General features: G+C 44.7%; 1 protein-coding gene across 6 annotated transcripts in view; it reads left to right on the top strand.

Moving 5' to 3' along the window:
* Window positions 1–17,991, top strand: part of GIGYF1 (GRB10 interacting GYF protein 1) — a 316,678-nt gene that overhangs the window by 30,430 nt on the left and 268,257 nt on the right. For all 6 annotated transcript variants that reach the window (XR_003939962.1, XM_030186350.1, XM_030186348.1 and 3 more), the window contains exon 4: window positions 5,639–5,734. Coding sequence is in view for 5 of the 6 variants with exons in the window: in XM_030186350.1 (XP_030042210.1) it covers window positions 5,639–5,734 (96 nt within the window). In the remaining variant the exon portion in view is untranslated. The remainder of the gene's footprint in view (window positions 1–5,638; window positions 5,735–17,991) is intronic.

Here is a 17,991-nt window from a genome sequence, read left to right as displayed (position 1 = left end):
GTTAATTGTGCATACTATCTGTAACTTCATCCTTTTGCCAGAGTGTTTGAAATGATTTTGATCTTGAAGATCCACTGATTAATGCTTATCTCAACGTGTGTGTTCCAAAGAGAACTGCCTTCTGGAGTTTATAAGACGTAATATACACAGCACATCAAGATGTTGAAACTTAACACTTTTCTCATCAGTTTATCCATTCCATGAAGGACTGTATTCTGTCTTATTCTGCTGCTTTGAAGACACGTGGGTTTTTGTGTTTTTCCTTTGACCTGGCGGCCTCCTCAGTCAAAACCCATGTCTAGGATCCTGGGATCAAGAAACTTGTATATTTTTTTGTTTTGTATTCTCCTTTCCCATTATATCTAGTATTGCCCAGTCTGTGAGGGTACTGGGCTAAGGTGTTCAAAATCCTGGATTCTTGGACCCTGAATTTGGAATTGGTGTTACCCTTGAATTAGAGGCCGACCACCCTTTTTTTTGTTTGTTCAGTTTTGTCTGACCCCAGAACTGTCTGAAAGTTTTTGGCCGAAACTGAAGAAGATCAGGAGGCGGGGCTGGTGGTTGGGAGGCGGGGATAGTGCTGGGCAGACTTATACGGACTGTGCCAGAGCCGGTGGTGGGAAGCGGGACTGGTGGTTGGGAGGTGGGGGTAGTGCTGGACAGACTTATACGGTCTGTGCCAGAGCCGGTGGTTGGGAGGTGGGGATAGTGCTGGGCAGACTTATACGGTCTGTGCCCTGAAAAGCACAGGTACAAATCAAAGTAGGGTATACACAAAAAGTAGCAAATATGAGTTATCTTGTTGGGCAGACTGGATGGACCGTGCAGGTCTTTTTTTCTGCCGTCATCTACTATGTTACTATGAAAGGGCAAATTCTGGTGATGTTATAAAGGAAGAAACGACAGGTTTTAGCAATTTGTTGAATATGGGCAGAGAAGGAGAGGGAGGAGTCGAAGATGACCCCAAGGTTGCGAACAGACAAGACAGGAAGAATGAGCGTGTTGTCGACACCCGTGTGGGCTGAGTTCTTTCCAGACACCCGGAGGTTGAAGCTGCAGGTGCAAGTCCAGAGTCTTCTGAGCAGCCCGGCACCAAAAACCTGGGACTATGTTCAGGTATTGGGATCCATGGCATCTACGCTGGAGGTGGTTCTGTGGGCCAGGAGTCACATGAGGCCTCTGCAGAGATCCCTGTTGAGCCGCTGGTCTCCGATGTCTGAGGATTATTCGGTTCAATTGTCATGGGAACCAGTGGTACGGATGGAAATGAGGTGGTGGTTCCGGGCTGACAATTTGAATCGGGGGATGCCCCTGGCAGTGCCAGACTGGGTAGTGGTTACTATGGATGCTAATCTTTCAGGTTGGGGTGTCCATTGTCGGGGCCTCACGGCACAGGGTGTTTGGTTGCTGGAGGAGGCGTCTTGGTCCATCAATTGGTTGGAACTTAGAGCGGTGAGGCTAGCCTTACAGGCCTTTCATGTGGAACTGAGAGGGAGGCCGGTTCGAGTTCTCTCAGACAATGCGACGGCGGTAGCCTATGTCATTCGGCAGGGGGGCACCAGGAGTGCTCCTGTAGCAAAGGAGGCGACATGTCTATGCCAATGGGCAGAGGAACATTTGGCTCAGCTCTCGGTGGCCCAGATTGCGGGGACACTGAATACCGAAACGGATTTTCTGAGTCGTCAATATGTTGGATCCGGGGGAGTGGGAACTCTCCGCACAGGCGTTTTCGTTGATAACGAACCAATGGGGAGTTCCGGCTATGGACCTGATGGCGCGAGCGGACAATGCCAAAGCGTCACAATTTTTCAGTCGCGGCAGGGACCCACAGTCTCGAGGAATCGATGCGCTTCTTCAGCCTTGGCCTCCGACAGTTCTGCTGTATGTTTTTCCACCTTGGCCCATGATCGGCAGGATATTGGGCCGGGTGACAAGGCACCCAGGTCGAGTAATCTTTGTGGGCCCGGATTGGCTCAGGCGTCCTTGGTACGCAGATCTGGTGCGTCTTCGAGTCGGCAAGCCGTTACGCTTGCCTGTTTGGGGTTTGTTACGTCAAGGTCCTATCTTAATGGAGGATCCCTCCCCGTTTGGTCTTACGGCCTGGCTCTTGAGAGGGCGCCTTTTGAGAAGGAAAGGTTATCTGGAAAAGGTGATTACCACTATGTTGCGAGCTAGGAAGCGTTCTACCTCGACAGCGTACGCTAGAGTGTGGTGGACCTTTGAAGCGTGGTCTACGGCGGCAGGTCTATCAGCTTTTTCGGCCTCGGTATCCTCGATCCTGGCTTTTTTGCAGGAGGGTCTTGACAAATGTCTCACGTTGACCTCCTTGAAAGTTCAAGTCGTGGCCTTGGCCTGCTTTCGGGGCCGTTTACAAGGCTCTTCCTTGGCCTCTCTCACCCTGATATTGTTCGTTTCTTGCGGGGGGTCAATCATTTGCGCCCGCCGAGGACCTCCATTTTTCCTTCCTGGAATTTGAATTTGGTAGTGAAGGCATTGCAGCGGCCTCCGTTTGAGCCTCTATCTCAGTTGTCAGTTAAGGATTTGACATTGAAGACGGTGTTTTTGGTTGCTATTTCTTCAGCAAGAAGAGTTTCTGAGATACAGGCCTTGTCATGTAGAGATCCGTTTCTTCGTTTTACAGAGGCAGGAGTGTCTCTGCTTACAGTGCCGTCGTTTTTGCCTAAGATTGTTTCACATTTTCATATGAATCAGCAGCTCTGTCTACCCTCTTTTCGTAGAGAGGATCATCCGACGGAGTTTCGTGCCCTCTGGTGTCTCGATGTTGAGGGCTATTATCCGGTATTTGGAGGTAACGAATGACTTCAGGTGTTCTTCTGATCATCTGTTTGTCCTTTTTGCGGGACAAAGGAAAGGGCAGCAAGCTTCTAAGGCGACGGTGGCTCGCTGGTTGAGGGAAGCGATTGTGTCTGGTAAGGATCCGCCGGCACAGTTGCGAGCTCATTCCACTAGGGCGCAGGTGACTTCGGTGGCAGAGTCTAGGTCGGTATCTTTGGAGGAGATTTGTAGATCGGCCACCTGGTCATCAGTTCATACTTTTCAAAGCACTATAGATTGGACGTAGCGACGAGGGCTGAGGCTGCGTTCGGATCTTCGTTGCTGCAAACTGAGGTCTCTGGGTCCCGCCCTATTTAAGAACTGCTTGGGTACATCCCACCAGTCTCTGGATTGATCTGTGGGATGATATGGAAGGAAAAATTAGTTATTACCTGATAATTTTTTTTTTTCCGTTAGTCCCATCAGATCAATCCCGAGGCCCTCCCTGGGAATGTCTGTGTATTTGTTTACTGTTTATAGTTTCACGTTTGAAGTTAGTACATAAGTAATGCCACACTGGGAAAAGACCAAGGGTCCATCGAGCCCAGCATCCTGTCCACGACAGCTGCCAATCCAGGCCAAGGGCACCTGGTGAGCTTACCAAACGTACAAACATTCTATACATGTTCCTGAAATTGTGGATTTTTCCCCAAGTCCATTTAGTAGTGGTTTATTGGACTTGTCCTTTAGGAAACAGTCTAACCCCTTTTTAAACTCTGCTGAGCTAACCGCCTTCACCACGTTCTCTGGTAATGAATTCCAGAGTTTAATTATGTGTTGGGTGAAGAAAGATTTTCTCCGATTTGTTTTAAATTTACTACACACTAGTTTCTTCGCATGCCCCCTAGTCCTAGTATTTTTAGAAAGCGTGAACAGACGCTTCACATCCACCTGTTCCACTCCACTCATTATTTTATATACCTCTATCATGTCTCCCCTCAGCCGTCTTTTCTCCAAGCTGAAAAGCTCTAGCCTCCTTAGTCTTTCTTCATAGGGAAGTCGTCCCATCCCCGCTATCATTTTAGTCGCCCTTTGCTGCACCTTTTCCAGTTCTACTATATCTTTCTTGAGATGCGGCGACCAGAATTGAACACAATACTCAAGGTGCGGTCGCACCATGGAGCGATACAGCGGCATTATAACATCCTCACACCTGTTTTCCATACCTTTCCTAATAATACCCAACATTCTATTCACTTTCCTAGCCGCAGCAGCACACTGAGCAGAAGGTTTCAGTGTATTATCGACGGCGACACTCAGATCCCTTTCTTGGTCCGTAACTCCTAACGTGGAACCTTGCATGACGTAGCTATAATTCGGGTTCTTTTTTCCCACATCATCACCTTGCACTTGCTCACATTAAACGTCATCTGCCATTTAGCCTCCCAGTCTCGTAAGGTCCTTCTGTAATTTTTCACAATCCTGTCGCGAGTTAACGACTTTGAATAACTTTGTGTCATCAGCAAATTTAATTACCTCGCTAGTTACTCCCATCTCTAAATCATTTATAAATGTATTAAAAAGCAGCGGTCCTAGCACAGACCCCTGAGGAACCCCAGTTTTTTGATTGTTTGTTGTTTCTTCAAAATGCATTGGAGCAACTTTTTACTTAGTGTGAACTGCATGAGTTCCTTCCGCTTTTGCGGTGGCAGGGTGTCCTTGAATTCTCAAAGAAGGAGAATAGCTCTCTGTTGGGAGTTGGACTGTTACATGGCTTTGATATGGATAATACTGAGGTTTGGCTGACTACACATGACCACATATAGAGCCTCAGAACTTCTCTGTATCTCCACCTGCTGGCAGAGGGACATAACCCACCAGTCTCTGGATTGATCTGTCGGGACTAATAGAAAGTTATCAGGTAATAACTAATTTTTCCTTTATGAGCATAAACTGAGAGACCTTAAACATTGTCTACCCTTAAGAACATAAGAATAGCCATACTGGCTCAGACGAATGATCCATCTAGTCCAGTATCCTAATTCCAACATTGGCCAATCCAGGTCACAAGTACTTGACAGAAAACTAATTAGTAGCAGAATTCCATTCTACAAATACCGGGGCAAGCAGTGGCTTCCCCTATGTGTATCTCAATAAAATACTATGAACTTTTCCTCCAGGAACTTGTCCAAACATTTGTTTTTAAACCCAGATATGCTAACCACTGTTACCAGTTCCACAGCTTAACTGTTCTTTGATAAAATATTTCCTCCTATTTGTTTTAAAAGTATTTCCATGTAATTTCATTGAATGTCCCCTGGTCTTGGTACTTTTTGAAAGAATGAAAAATCAATTCATTTCTACCCATTCTACAGCACTCAGAATTTTATAGACCTCAATCATATTCCCCCCCCCCCCGAGCCTTCTCTTTTCCAGTCTGAAGAGCCCGAATCTGTTATGCTGTTCCTCATATGGGAGGAGCTCCACCCCTTTTATCATTTTGGTCACTCTTTGAACCTTTTTAATTCCGCTATATCTCTTTTGAGATATGACAGCCAGAATTGAATGCAGTACTCGAGGTCAGCCTTGCTCAGCTTTAGACTTGTGTTTCATAGTAATTGGAGCTATTCCAGGTTTTACAGTGAGCGTAATCGGCTCATACCTGAACAGGTCAGAAGCTTCAGGCTATGCCTCTGGAGGTAAAATTAAATTTTGTAAGCTCTTGTCTAGTAAATTCAAATTGAAGCACTGTATTGAGAGACACAAGACCCTTTTTATTGAAGAGGGAGGGGGGCTGGTTGGCTTTAGTGTGAAAGTGTTTTGTTGTTTTTATTCTCTGCTGAGTATCTCTTCCTCTTTATAGGTCCCAGAGGAAATGCAGGATAAGGAGTTTGCTGTGATTCTTCAGGATGAGCCACTTCAGCCGCTAGCACTAGTCCCTTTAACTGAAGAAGAGCAGGTAGAGAATGGTTGTAAAGTACTGGTTGCTTGACTTGAGAATGTTTTGTTTTTGGTTTTTTTCCCGCCCCCTATGTGGGAACTTTTCCTCCATTAATGGCTCAGGCTTCTGCTCATTTGATGAGAAGCATGATGAGTTTTAATTTTGTTCTCCATCCCTTCAAAGAGCTAATGAACCTGTTCTCTTAAGTAGTTCCTTAACGTCACTTCGGACCGGCCCAGAATGTGACTGATGGGTTGGTTGTGCATGCCTTCCAGCAGGTGGAGACTGAGAGAAAAACTGTGACTCTAGTGAGCCAATAAGAGCCCTTGCCAGCTAGAGAAAGATCCAGGAATCTGTCTCCAGCAGGTGGAAGGTGGTGAGCTCTTCTGTCTGTCTTTTTCTAGTCTGTACTTTATTTCTTTTGTCGTAAAAGGTTCTTAGTATAGCTGAATTAGTTCTGTGTTCATCTTTAAAATAACAAACAAACAAAAAAAAAAAAACCTGCTTCAAAGAGGCAGAGGCCCGTGGGGGTCTCTTAGCGCCTCGGGGGGCTGAGTCCCTCCCCCTATATCCGCCCTGATATTCTTTGGTGCTGAGCTTTAGTTAACTGGTAAGCTCGCATTCTTCATGTAAAAAAAAAAATGAGACCAGTTTCCTCAAGCTCTTCAGGGAAAGAACCTTAGAGGCAGGGAGAGGCAGCTACAAACCCCCCCCCCCCCCAAAACTGTGTTTGGGTTTGTTTTAAGCAAGCAGGGCAGCTCCTATGTTTTGTTTTTTCGTCTCGTCTCTGAACAGCTGACAACGATGTCAGAGAAACTTCGCCGGTGCTCCGTTTGTCAGCGACGGGGACTTTGCGCGAGTGGGATTTGTAAATTCTGCACGGCTGCAGAGGTTTTAGTTGAGCAGGGTGCAGGGGCCGTGAAGTCGGGGGGGGGGGGGGGGGGGGGTTCTGATTCGGGCATTTTAGCGGTGGTCGCATCTGTACTGCTATGGATTTACAGCCTGTCACTGACACAGACTACTAAATAATTACCGTGGATTCTTTTGGTTTCGTATTAGATAAATGAAACCTTTATTAGAGGTGCTAAATTCTACAATGATTAAGGTATATACAATGATTAGCTATATAAACACAATAATTAGCTATAAACTATCATTACATCAGTTGTCTCTACATCTAAGCAATGCTAAGAGTTCTTAGAAAGAAGCAATAATACACTATACATACAATCATCACTGGTCCTTATATCATCCAGGCTCTTAGCTGGGGGGGGGGGGGGGTCCGTTACAGTGAAAGCCAGGAGCTTTTTAGACCAGGAACAGATCCTCTACGCAGTACGTACGTTACAGATGAGCTCCTGATTTCACTGAAAGAAATTCCCCTTTTTATTAGGCTCAGAACTCGTCATAGCTAGGGAAAATTACAGAATGCTTCTCTGTTTAGGTAAACAAGCCATACTGTAGGAATGTGGTCACATGCTCTCTAAGTTCAGGTGGCCAAACTAGGCTTGGAAAACAAGTGCCATCCTCCCCTTCACATACCAAATTAATTAGAGTACATAAGTACATAAGTAATGCCATACTGGGAAAAGACCAAGGGTCCATCGAGCCCAGCATCTTGTCCACGACAGCAGCCAATCCAGGCCAAGGGCACCTGGCAAGCTTCCCAAACGTACAAACATTCTATACATGTTATTCCTGGGATTTTGAATTTTTCCAAGTCAGTTTAGTAGCGGTTTATGGACTTGTCCTTTAGGAAACTGTCCAACCCCTTTTTAAACTCTGCTAAGCTAACCGCCTTCACCACATTTTCCGGCAATGAATTTGAGTTTAATTACACGTTGGGTGAAGAAATATTTTCTCCGATTTGTTTTAAATTTACTACACTGTAGTTTAATCGCATGCCCCCTAGAGCTGTGTCTTATCTTCTGCATTCCAACTTATTTTCATACAATCAAAGTTAATCTTTTTTTTTTTTTTTTGTAAGAAACTGAAACCGTTTTTATTTGGGCAATTTTTTTAATTTTCAACAATTTTTATTGATATAACAGAATTCACAACAACATCTCAATATATTTCCATATGTGACAAAACACATTGAGTAGAAGTATGGTGACATTAACATCATCAAAATTATTTCTCTCCCACTCCCCCCCAACTCCATCCCCCACCCCTTCAAAGGTTTCAATACATCCCACTTATTGCAGACATTACATATGCCTCCTAACCTCCATTGATACCTCAAACAACCAAACTCAAAGTGTTCGTTAATCTGCTACTGGGACAGATTGCCTCCAAAGTTATTATGTAACTCCCCTCCTCCCAGACCTATACCTATACTGCCTTCCCACCCCTCCCTCCTCTCCCCCCCCCCCCCCCTTTCTCCTGTTCATGGTGTCTGGTACTTATGTGTTTGTCTGCTGGCCTAGCATGTTTAAGACCAAACTTTTTCCCCTATGGGACAGAGAATCTATATAAGCGCCCCAATTTTTCATAAATATTGTGTTCCATTTTAATGAACGTTTAGCTTCTTTAGCTTCCCACATCAATAATTGGTGGACAAGATTTCGCCAGTGCCAGTATTCTGGTTCTACCTCAGTCGTCCAGTTTTGCAAGATACATTTCTTTGCTAGCAAGGTAGTTTTTCGGAAGAACAAAGTATTCTCTGGTATCTTCCCCTTAAATGATCCCGGCAAGTTGAACAGCAGTTGCATTGGTGTTCCTGGTATCTTTTGTCCTAATAATTTGATAAATAGTTAATTTTTCCCCAAAACCTTCTAATCTTCCAACAAAGTTAATCATTTTTAAACAGAATTACTTCTAATCAACAATACAGACCCCGAGTGCACTGGTTGGTCAAGACAGGGTTGAAAAACAATCTTTAAAATTCATTTGTATTAAAAGAACCCTTGCATGTTTATGGCCGGCACCTAGAGTAAGATTTGTGAGGTTTATATCCACTAATGACTTAATCTTTATAAATGTTGAATTAGATATTTGTAGGAGGAGTGGAGGTGACATAGGTTTTGATACCAATACTGAGAGGTCTGTCTGGTCAATAGGGCCTAAGATCTGAACATTTTAAGTTGATGTTTTATCATACATTGTTGCAAAATACCATAGAGAGGTGGGGAGAGCAGTAATGTAAAACGTGTGATGACGAAATGAACATTAAGAACCAATGAAAGTTGCTTGCACCTGAATTTTGTACATTCAAGGCGAGATATGTGTACATTGTGAACAGTCATCAATAAAAATTGTTGAACCTAAAATTCACTTGTATTACACGCGTCTCCCTTGTTCCCGGTGCCAGTTTCAGCGGGAAGCGCCGCCATTTTAGATTCCTCACTGAGTGCTGCACCCCAGGCCTCTCTGAGTTCTGCGCCTCTGCCTACCTCTCAATCTCCCGTATCGTCAGCGGGTGAAGGAGGATTCCCGCCTGAATTTGTGGTACAGATGTACCAAGCCTTTCTGCTGCACAAATTTTGCTCCTGTAGACCCTCCAGGAAAAAGATCTCTGGAGGGTTCTTCTTTGGCTGTAAAGCGGGTCAGACACTGTGGAGGCAGAAGAGGATTTTTCTTTTGCTCCTGATCAGGAAATGCCATCTTTAGAAGAGGGAAGCATGGTTATCTGAGGAGCAATTTTCTGAGGACCTTGAACAGCCAGAACATGGAGCTGAATCTCTTCCTGCAGGGGAGGATACTTCTGTGGTAAGAATTTTCATAAAGATGACCTTCAGGAGCTTATTTTTCAGGTTTCCTCTACTTTGCATTTTGATGACCAAGAGGTCCAAGTGGCCGAGCCTAGAAAGGTAGATTTACTGGTTAAGGGTATTCGCAGAGCAGGTAGGTCTTTTCCTATGCATCAAGATATTAGGGATATTATTCAAGCTCAGTGGGAGGTTCCTGATTCTGCTTTTTGGCTTGCTAGATCTATGGTCAGGCTTTATCTGGTCCCTGACTTGGATAAAGACCTTTTGTGCCCTCCGGTAGTAGATGTAGTTTTTTTTTTATTTGTACCCCGCGCTTTCCCACTCATGGCAGGCTCAATGCGGCTTACATGGGGCAATGGAGGGTTAAGTGACTCGCCCAGAGTCACAAGGAGCTGTCTGTGCCGGGAATCGAACTCAGTTCCTCAGTTCCCCAGGACCAAAGTCCACCACCCTAACCACTAGGCCACTCCTCCGCGGTTACCAAGCAAAACACGGTTCCCGTGGATGGTGGAACGGCTCTACGAGATACCCAGGATCGCCGTATTGAATCCTTACAATTTGTGGGTCCTTAGTAGCAAGAGCTTGTTTTCGCTGGTCCGAAAGAGTTTTGGACCGTACTTCAGATGATTTTTCAGCTATTGATGCTGAAGTGGCCAAGTTGGAAATGGGTTTGGCCTTTTTGGCAGATGCTCTTTATGAGTTGCTTCGAGCTTCTTCTAAGTCTATGGCTCTTTCCGTCGCAGCCCGTCGGTCTCTTTGGCTGCGTGGCTGGTAAGCGAATTCGGCTTCTAAATCTAAGCTTAGTAAATTTTCCTTTAAGGGTTCTTTTCTGTTTGGTGAGGAATTAGACAAGCTGGTGCATAGCCTGTGTTGAGGGTAAGGTTTCAAGGTTGTCTGAGGATTGTCCCAGAGGCTCTGGGCGTGGCAATTTTTCCGGTCATGGTAGAAGCCGTGATTTTTGTCATCGGCCGGGCAGAGTATTTCCGGTTCAACACTCCAGGTTTTTCCAACGGACTCAGTTCTTTCGGGGAGGTTGTAGAGGAGGTCAGGAGGCAGGGAATTCCCTTTTGTCTTCCGCCCGTTCTTAACAATGAAGGTTTGCGGGCCCAGCCTCTAGTCCAAATAGGTACTCTGTCGTCTCATTTTCAAGAGAGGTGGGCCCAGATTACTTTGGACCAGTGGGTACTAGAGGTTATTTGAGACGGGTACGCCTTAGAGTTTGCTCGTCCTTTGTCAGACGCTTTTCTACAATTTCCTTTCTGTTCTCGCATCAAGGTCGGAGCCGTCAGAGATACTCTTCGCAGACTTCTAGACCTTGGAGCAATTTGTCCAGTTCCTTTGGCGGAACAGCGTCAAGGCTGTTACGCCATTTACTTTCTGGTACCCAAGAAAGAGGGTTCCTTCCGGCCGATTTTAGACCTCAAGGCGGTCAGTTGAGCTCTCAAGGTGCTCTCGTTTCATATGGAAACTTTGCGTCTGTCATTGTTGTGGTATGGTCCGAGGAGTTTCTGACTTCTCTTGATCTTACCGAAGCCTATTTCCATATTCCTGTTCATCCTGCACATCGTTTCCTCCATTTTGCACTTTCAGGTCAGCACTTTCAGTTTCGGGCTCTTCCCTTCGGTCTTGCGACTGCTCCTCGTATGTTCACCAAGGTTATGGTCGTAGTAGCTGTAGCTCTCAGAATGGAAGGCATTTTAGTTTGTCCTTAGATGATTGGTTGATTGGGCAAAGTCTTACCACGAGAGTGTTCAGGTGATAGCTCGTGTGGTAGAATTCTTGCAGTCCCTAGGTTGGGTAGTCAACATAAGTATATAAGCACATAAGCATCGCCATGCTGGGACAGACCAAGGGTCCATCGAGCCCAGCACCCTGTAACTGACAGCGGCCAAAAGAACAAGCAATTTGTCCTGCCCATCCTAGAAATGCTGTATTCTCTCGTCCATTCAATAACATTCTATGGCTTTTTCCTCCAGGAAGACGTCCAACCCTTTTTTGAAGTCCGCTAAGTTAACCGCCTTAACCACCTTTTCCGGCATCGAATTCGAGTTTACGCGTTGTGAAGAAACATTTCCTCCAATTCGTTTTAAATTTACCACACTGCAGCTTCATCGCATGCCCCCGTGTCCTAGTATTTTTGGAAAGCGTAAACAGGCGCTCCACATCATCCCGTTCCATTCCACTCATTATCTTATAGACCTCTATCATATCTCCCCTCAGCCGCCTTTTCTCTAAGCTGAAGAGCCCCAGCCTCTTCAGCCTATCCTCATAGGGAAGCCGTCCCATCGCCTGTATCATCTTTGTCACCCTTCTCTGCACCTTTTCCAATTGCACTATGTCTTTATTGAGGTGCGGTGACCAGAAATGAACACAATACTCTAGGTGCGGTCGCACCATGGTGCGATACAACGGCAGAATAATATCCTTATTTTTGTTTTCCATCCCTTTCCGAATGATATCCAACATTCCATTTGCTTTCCTAGCCACAGCAGCACATTGAGCAGAAGTTTTCAATGTATCATCAACGACGACACTTAGATCCCTTTCTTGGTCCGTGCCTCCCAACGCTGAACCTTGCATGACGTAGTTATAGTTTGGGTTCCTCTTTCCCACATGCATCACTTTGCACTTGTTCACATTAAACGTCATCTGCCATTTAGATGCCCAGTCTCCCAGTCTCGTAAGGTCCTCTTGTAGTTTTTCACAATCTCCAAGCAAGTGGTTGAGAAAATAAAGGCTAAAGAGTTGGCGTTCCAGAAATACAGAAAAACTCAAGAAAAGGAACACATGGAGGAATACCGGATGAAACTGAAAGAAGCCGAGAGAGAGATATGACGGGCAAAAGCGGAAGAACAAATGGCTAGAAATGTAAGGAGGAGTGACAAAAATTTCTTCAGGTATATTAGTGAAAGGAGAATGACTAACAAGGGAATTGAGAGACTAAAAGATACTGCAAACCGCTATGTGGAAAATGATGAAGAAAAAGCAAATTTGCTAAATAGATACTTTTGTTCTGTTTTCACAGAAGAAAATCCTGGAGAAGGACCGCGATGGACTGGAAATAGTACAAATGAGAATGAAGTGGATAGAGCACCGTTCACGGAAGAAAGTGTGTATCAACAACTTGAAAAGCTAAAGGTGGACAAAGCCATGGGACCGGACGGGATCCACCCCAGGATATTGAGGGAGCTCAGAGAGGTTTTGGCGGGTCCTCTTAAAGATTTGTTTAATATATCCTTGCAGACGGCAGAGGGTGGTCCCTCTTCACAAAAGTGGTGATAGGGAAGAAGCTGGAAACTACAGGCTGGTAAGCCTCACTTCGGTTATTGGAAAAGTAACGGAAGAGATGCTGAAGGAAAGGATAGTGAATTTCCTGGAAGCCAATAAGTTGCAAGATCCGAGACAATATGGTTGAATTATGTTTGGACCTGGCGGATTTTCGAGGCTTGGTGTAAGGAGTTTGGTCTATTTCCTTTTCGTGCTTTGGTTCCGCAAATTTTGGATTTTTTGCAACGTGGTTATGACAAAGGTCTTGCTTTGGCTTCTCTTAAAGTGCAGATTGCAGCGCCGGCATGTTTTTGTGGCCATGTCCAAGGGAAATCTCTAGCCACTCATCCGGATGCACTCCGTTTTTTGAAGGGATCTCCTTCGTCCCCCGTCTCACTGTGACCATCTATTTCTCTGTAGTTTCATTGTCTGTGGCAGTGGTGGTGGTACATTGCCTGGGAATTGAGTAATCCTGGATGCTTTTTCAGTTGTAGCTAATTCTTTCTTGAGTTCGTTGATCTTATCTTTCAAAGCTGATTTTGGACAGATAAGACAAGCTCTAAGGCTCCAGATAGTTTGCCTTAGGATTAAAGCAGAACATTGCACTGAATGAAGGTCATATTGATGTGATTGACAAGTGTAAAAAAGGTGAACTATGATAGGGGATAACAAGGAGCAGGATTGACCAATTATGGTGTAATGAAGATACTTGTCACTTGATTGCCCTATATAAAGGAAGTTCACCGAAGGGCGGGTGGCACTAAGACACAGGTAACCTCAGTTACCAATCAAACCAAGTCTGAAAATGCTCAGCATAGCTCACAAGGTATGTAGAGTATGTAATTACTTTGAACAAGACCAATGTGCTTAATTGTACAAGCATTGATACTAAGCATGTTGGATTACTTTAATGCTATTTATCTTGGGTGATCCAAGCAATTGCTAACAAAATTACAGACTATTCAAAACGCAGCCTTATAACTGATTTACTCTTTTAAAAACTCTGATACTATTTTTCCAATATATATGCAGGTTCATTGGCTACCAATATATGCCAAAATCTTATTCAAATTTTTGTTTGACTTAAACAGTTGTGCTTGGTCTAGCTCCCTTATATTTTGGTAATCATTTTCTCTTTTCAACTTAAGTGAGAAACACAAGAACGTGCAATTTATTCAGTTATCGCTTTTTAAAGGGTAGAAAGAGGCTCAAGTTATTGGAGAATCTCTTAGCTTCCCAAGTGGCAAGACTAGATAAAACTGTTTTGAATCTACTTAAGTACATAAGCACTGCCACGCTGGGAAAAGACCAAAGGTCAATCAAGCCCAGCACTCTGTCTCCGACAGCGGCCAATCCAGGCCCCAAGAACCTGGCAAAAACCCAAAATTTTATAACGATCAATGGACTTTTCCTTCAGGAATCTGTCCAGACCCCCTTTAAACTCAGCAAGGCCAGCTGCCGTCACTACCTTCTCCGGCAATGAGTTCCAGAGTCTAACCACATGCTGAGTAAAGAAAAACTTTCTCCAATTTGTTTTATACCTACCACATTCTAATTTCATCTTGTGTCCCCTAGTTCTATTATTGTTAGAAAGCGTAAACAAACGCTTCACATCTTATGCTTTCTTCTTTAGATTACAAACATTTTAGGCAAATGATTAAGACATACCTGTTTAGGAAATTTGTGCTAAATTCTATTTGACATTTGTACCCCACATTATAAGGTCAGATAATTTCGTAGATAAATTCTATAGATTAACAATTTATCAGTCGTTTATTACCTTGTCATTGCCTTTATTGTAAGTTTTAAAGGGAGTTTTATTTTTTGTCATAATGTAGCGTTTTTCTTTGCTAATTTCCAGATTTATCTTTTGAAATCTGCAAAGAACCAAAAGGTAGATAGCAGACTAAAAGATATTATGTTATGTAAGATGTCCTCCCACCAGAGGAAGAGAAGAGTGGACCAGCCTCGCATCATTGCGAAGCTCTGGAGGCATTGGGCGCTCTAGCTAACTGAAAGGACGACTCCTGTCCTTACGAAAGGAAGACTGACATGCCTGACAATGCGACTTCTGACCATATTGCTAACAACCAGGCTGGTACCATCTGCTGTTTTGCAATCAAGAGCCCCCTGAAGATGGATGACCAGAGGCTTTCAGCTTATCTTCCAGCAACCACTGTGGCTTAGTTTCCCCCAGTTCTTTTACCAAGTTACTGAGATCTTCTCCAAATAGTCACTTGCCCTGAAAGGGCCGTTTAACTAGACGTGACTGATGCTGCATCAATTGCCCAATGCTGCAACCAGAGTTGCCGAAATACAGTGACAAAGACGTACTACGGTCCATAACATCAAAATAGAATCCACCAAGTAGGCCAATCCTGCTTCTAGCTAGGTATTATGGTATCAGTCTTGTGGTCTTGCCTTGAATAAGCTGAACACTTTCGCTTGAAGGCCCAAAAAGGGAGCCTTCTAGCTTCTCATCCTGTATGTCCTTTTAGGGAAATTCCCCCTTCCACCGAGCCGTAACCAAGATGTACACCCTGGGAAGTAGCAATTTATCTTTCTCCTCCAGAACCAACAGGTAAAGCGAACTAATGTACTTTCCACTTTCAGCCCCATGTCCGGTGAGACCCATTCTGCTGTAATCAGGTCCTGTCTGGATTCATCAGGAAGGCCTTAGAAGGATCTCCAAGCCCCCCCTCATTGTCGACGGTTTGAACCCCCGACACCAAAGCATGGAAAGCACTGCCAGTTCCATCCCCTTTATCATTTTCGTTGCCCTTCTCTGTACTTTTTCTAATTCCACTATATCTTTTTTTGAGATACGGCGACCAGAATTGAACACAATATTCGAGGTGCGGTCGTACCATGGAACGATACAAAGGCATTATAACATCCTTATGCTGTAGTGTCTCTAAATGCTTCTATTGCACTTTTGCACCTTTTCATAGTATTGGCAGCTAGCGATGTTACAGAGCTACTTCAGTGTCGAGGAATAGCTTAATGGTTAAAGCAGCCAGCTAGAAGAGCACAGAGGTTGCTGGTTTAAGGCCTGCTGTAGCTTGCCATCAATAGTACATAGTAACATAGTAGATGACGGCAGAAAAAGACCTGCACGGTCCATCCAGTCTGCCCAACAAGACAACTCATATGTGCTACTTTTTGTGTATACCCTACTTCGATTTGTACCTGTGCTCTTCAGGGCACAGACCGTATAAGTCTGCCCAGCATATGGTACAGACAGCCATATTCTGCCACACCATCTAGCTCTGGCTCTTCCACACTAGTTAGCTTCAATGCGCAACCATGCCAGCCAGTTCTAGTGCATGGCCACACCAGCCAATTCTTGACCCTCTTGGCAAGAGTATAGCTCAGGTTTAGGCATTGGGCAGCTGATGTGACTTCTAAGTCACATTTAGCAAGCTACCTTTTAGAGGTAAACATTTGTTTGGAGAAGATCTAGAGAGCTTGGGTAAAAACCTAGGGGACTCCAAATGAGGTTGCAAAGTGCTACAGGCCAGGTAGATCTAACTTTCACGGTTCCCACTTCAACAAAGATGAGCTGCCTTTCATGCTGACAGAGAACTCTGCTTCAAACTCCATGTTTACCATCGCCTTCTGAATCAACCAATGATGGGGTCTCGGTTTACTCTTCGGTTTTCATAATAGCAGGACTCATCTCCAGGTTCCATGAGGAGTGGACCAGAATTACCTCAGACCAATGTGTCTTGGAAATACTAATAAAGCAGAGTTCTTCCATTCCATTGCAGATTTCTTCTTGGAATCTCCTTGCAAACCCCAGCCCAAATATCAAGCAGTTCAAGCTACGTTGCAAATGCTTCTTCATTTAAGCACAGTCGAGACTGTCCTTAGTTGCAATTGGGGGATGGGAAGTTATTCCATTTACTTTGTAGTTCCAAGAAGGGAGCTTTCTTCCACCTGGGTTTGGACATCAAAAGTCAACAGAGTGCTAAAGGTTCAATATTTCACAATGGGAACATTGTAGTCTGTAATAGTTTGACCAGCAGGGAGATTTTCTAACCTCTGCAGATCTCAAGGAAGCATGCTTTCATTTTTCCACAGAAAATGTATGATTTGCAATCCTTGGGAAACATTATCAATTTATACCATGTCATTCAGCCTTTCCACATCACCAAGGATATTTTTTTCAAGGTCATGGTAGTAGTGGCAGCTTTCCTTTGCAAGGATGGATTTAGTCATCAGCAAAAGATTCACACCCAAGACAGGTTCTACTTTCCCTACCAGGTCCTGGGGTCTGGGAATGTGTTCTAAGTTCAGGGCATAATGGACATTCTTCCATGGGCCAGATTCCACATATCTCTTTTGGATCCTCCAAGCCAAACTCGGATTCAGCACAGCCTTCCTCTGACAATTTAGAAGGTATCTCTCTCTCTCTGCAGGTGACTTTCTGCAGCTCATATGCTGCTAGGGCATACCTTAGCTGGATACAACAGATTTCAGATTCCTTCCAGAAGTCTGACAGCCTCCTCCTGAATTTGCCAGATGTGCAGATGGAGCTGGTATATTTGGCAGATTCCTTGTATGGCTTGATTTGGGCGTCAACCAAGCAGATGTATTTGACTGTTGCAGCCTGTCATTTGCTGTGGTTGTGCCACTGGGCGGCAGATGCAGCTGGTGAAGCTACCTTTTAAGGGCAAGCTGTTGTTTGGTGAGGACTTAGTGAAGTTGATGAAAGATCTGGGTGACTCACTCAGTGTTTTCCTGAGAACATGTCTAAGCGTTCTTTCCGTTCGGGTCAGGTTCGCTCTCATTTTAAAGATACCAGGTGCTGTCGTCCTTGGCAGCCTAGTTATCAGAGATCCAGGTATCGGTCCAAGCAGGGTTTCCAGACTTTGTCCTGTTGAGATCCCCTGGATTTCTCCTGAAGGGATGGTGGGGCACACAGTCCCATCTTTTCTTCCTAAGGTAGTTTCTGCCTTTCATCTCGATCAACCTTTGTTTCTTCCCGCTTCCTTGATGTTTGCCATGTACTCCTACACTATTTGGAAGTGATCGAGTTCCGTTGGTCAGATCATTTGTTCGTGCTTTGCTCGGGACCTCAGAGTGGTAATGTGGTTTCCAAAGCCACGCAACTCACAGGGTCAAGGAGTCTATCGTGTCTGCGTATTTGCTATCAGTTAACACACTTCCAGCCAGATTCTGGGCGCCTTCTACCCAAGCTGCCATGACTTCCTGAGCGGAAACCTGTCTCTTCTCCCTGGAGGAAATATGTAGGGTGGCGACATGGTCGGTCTTGCATATCTTTTCCAGACA

This window comes from Microcaecilia unicolor, chromosome 14, assembly GCF_901765095.1.
Source record: "Microcaecilia unicolor chromosome 14, aMicUni1.1, whole genome shotgun sequence".
Classification (NCBI taxonomy): domain Eukaryota; kingdom Metazoa; phylum Chordata; class Amphibia; order Gymnophiona; family Siphonopidae; genus Microcaecilia; species Microcaecilia unicolor.
This window is presented reverse-complemented; position numbering and strand designations above follow the sequence as displayed.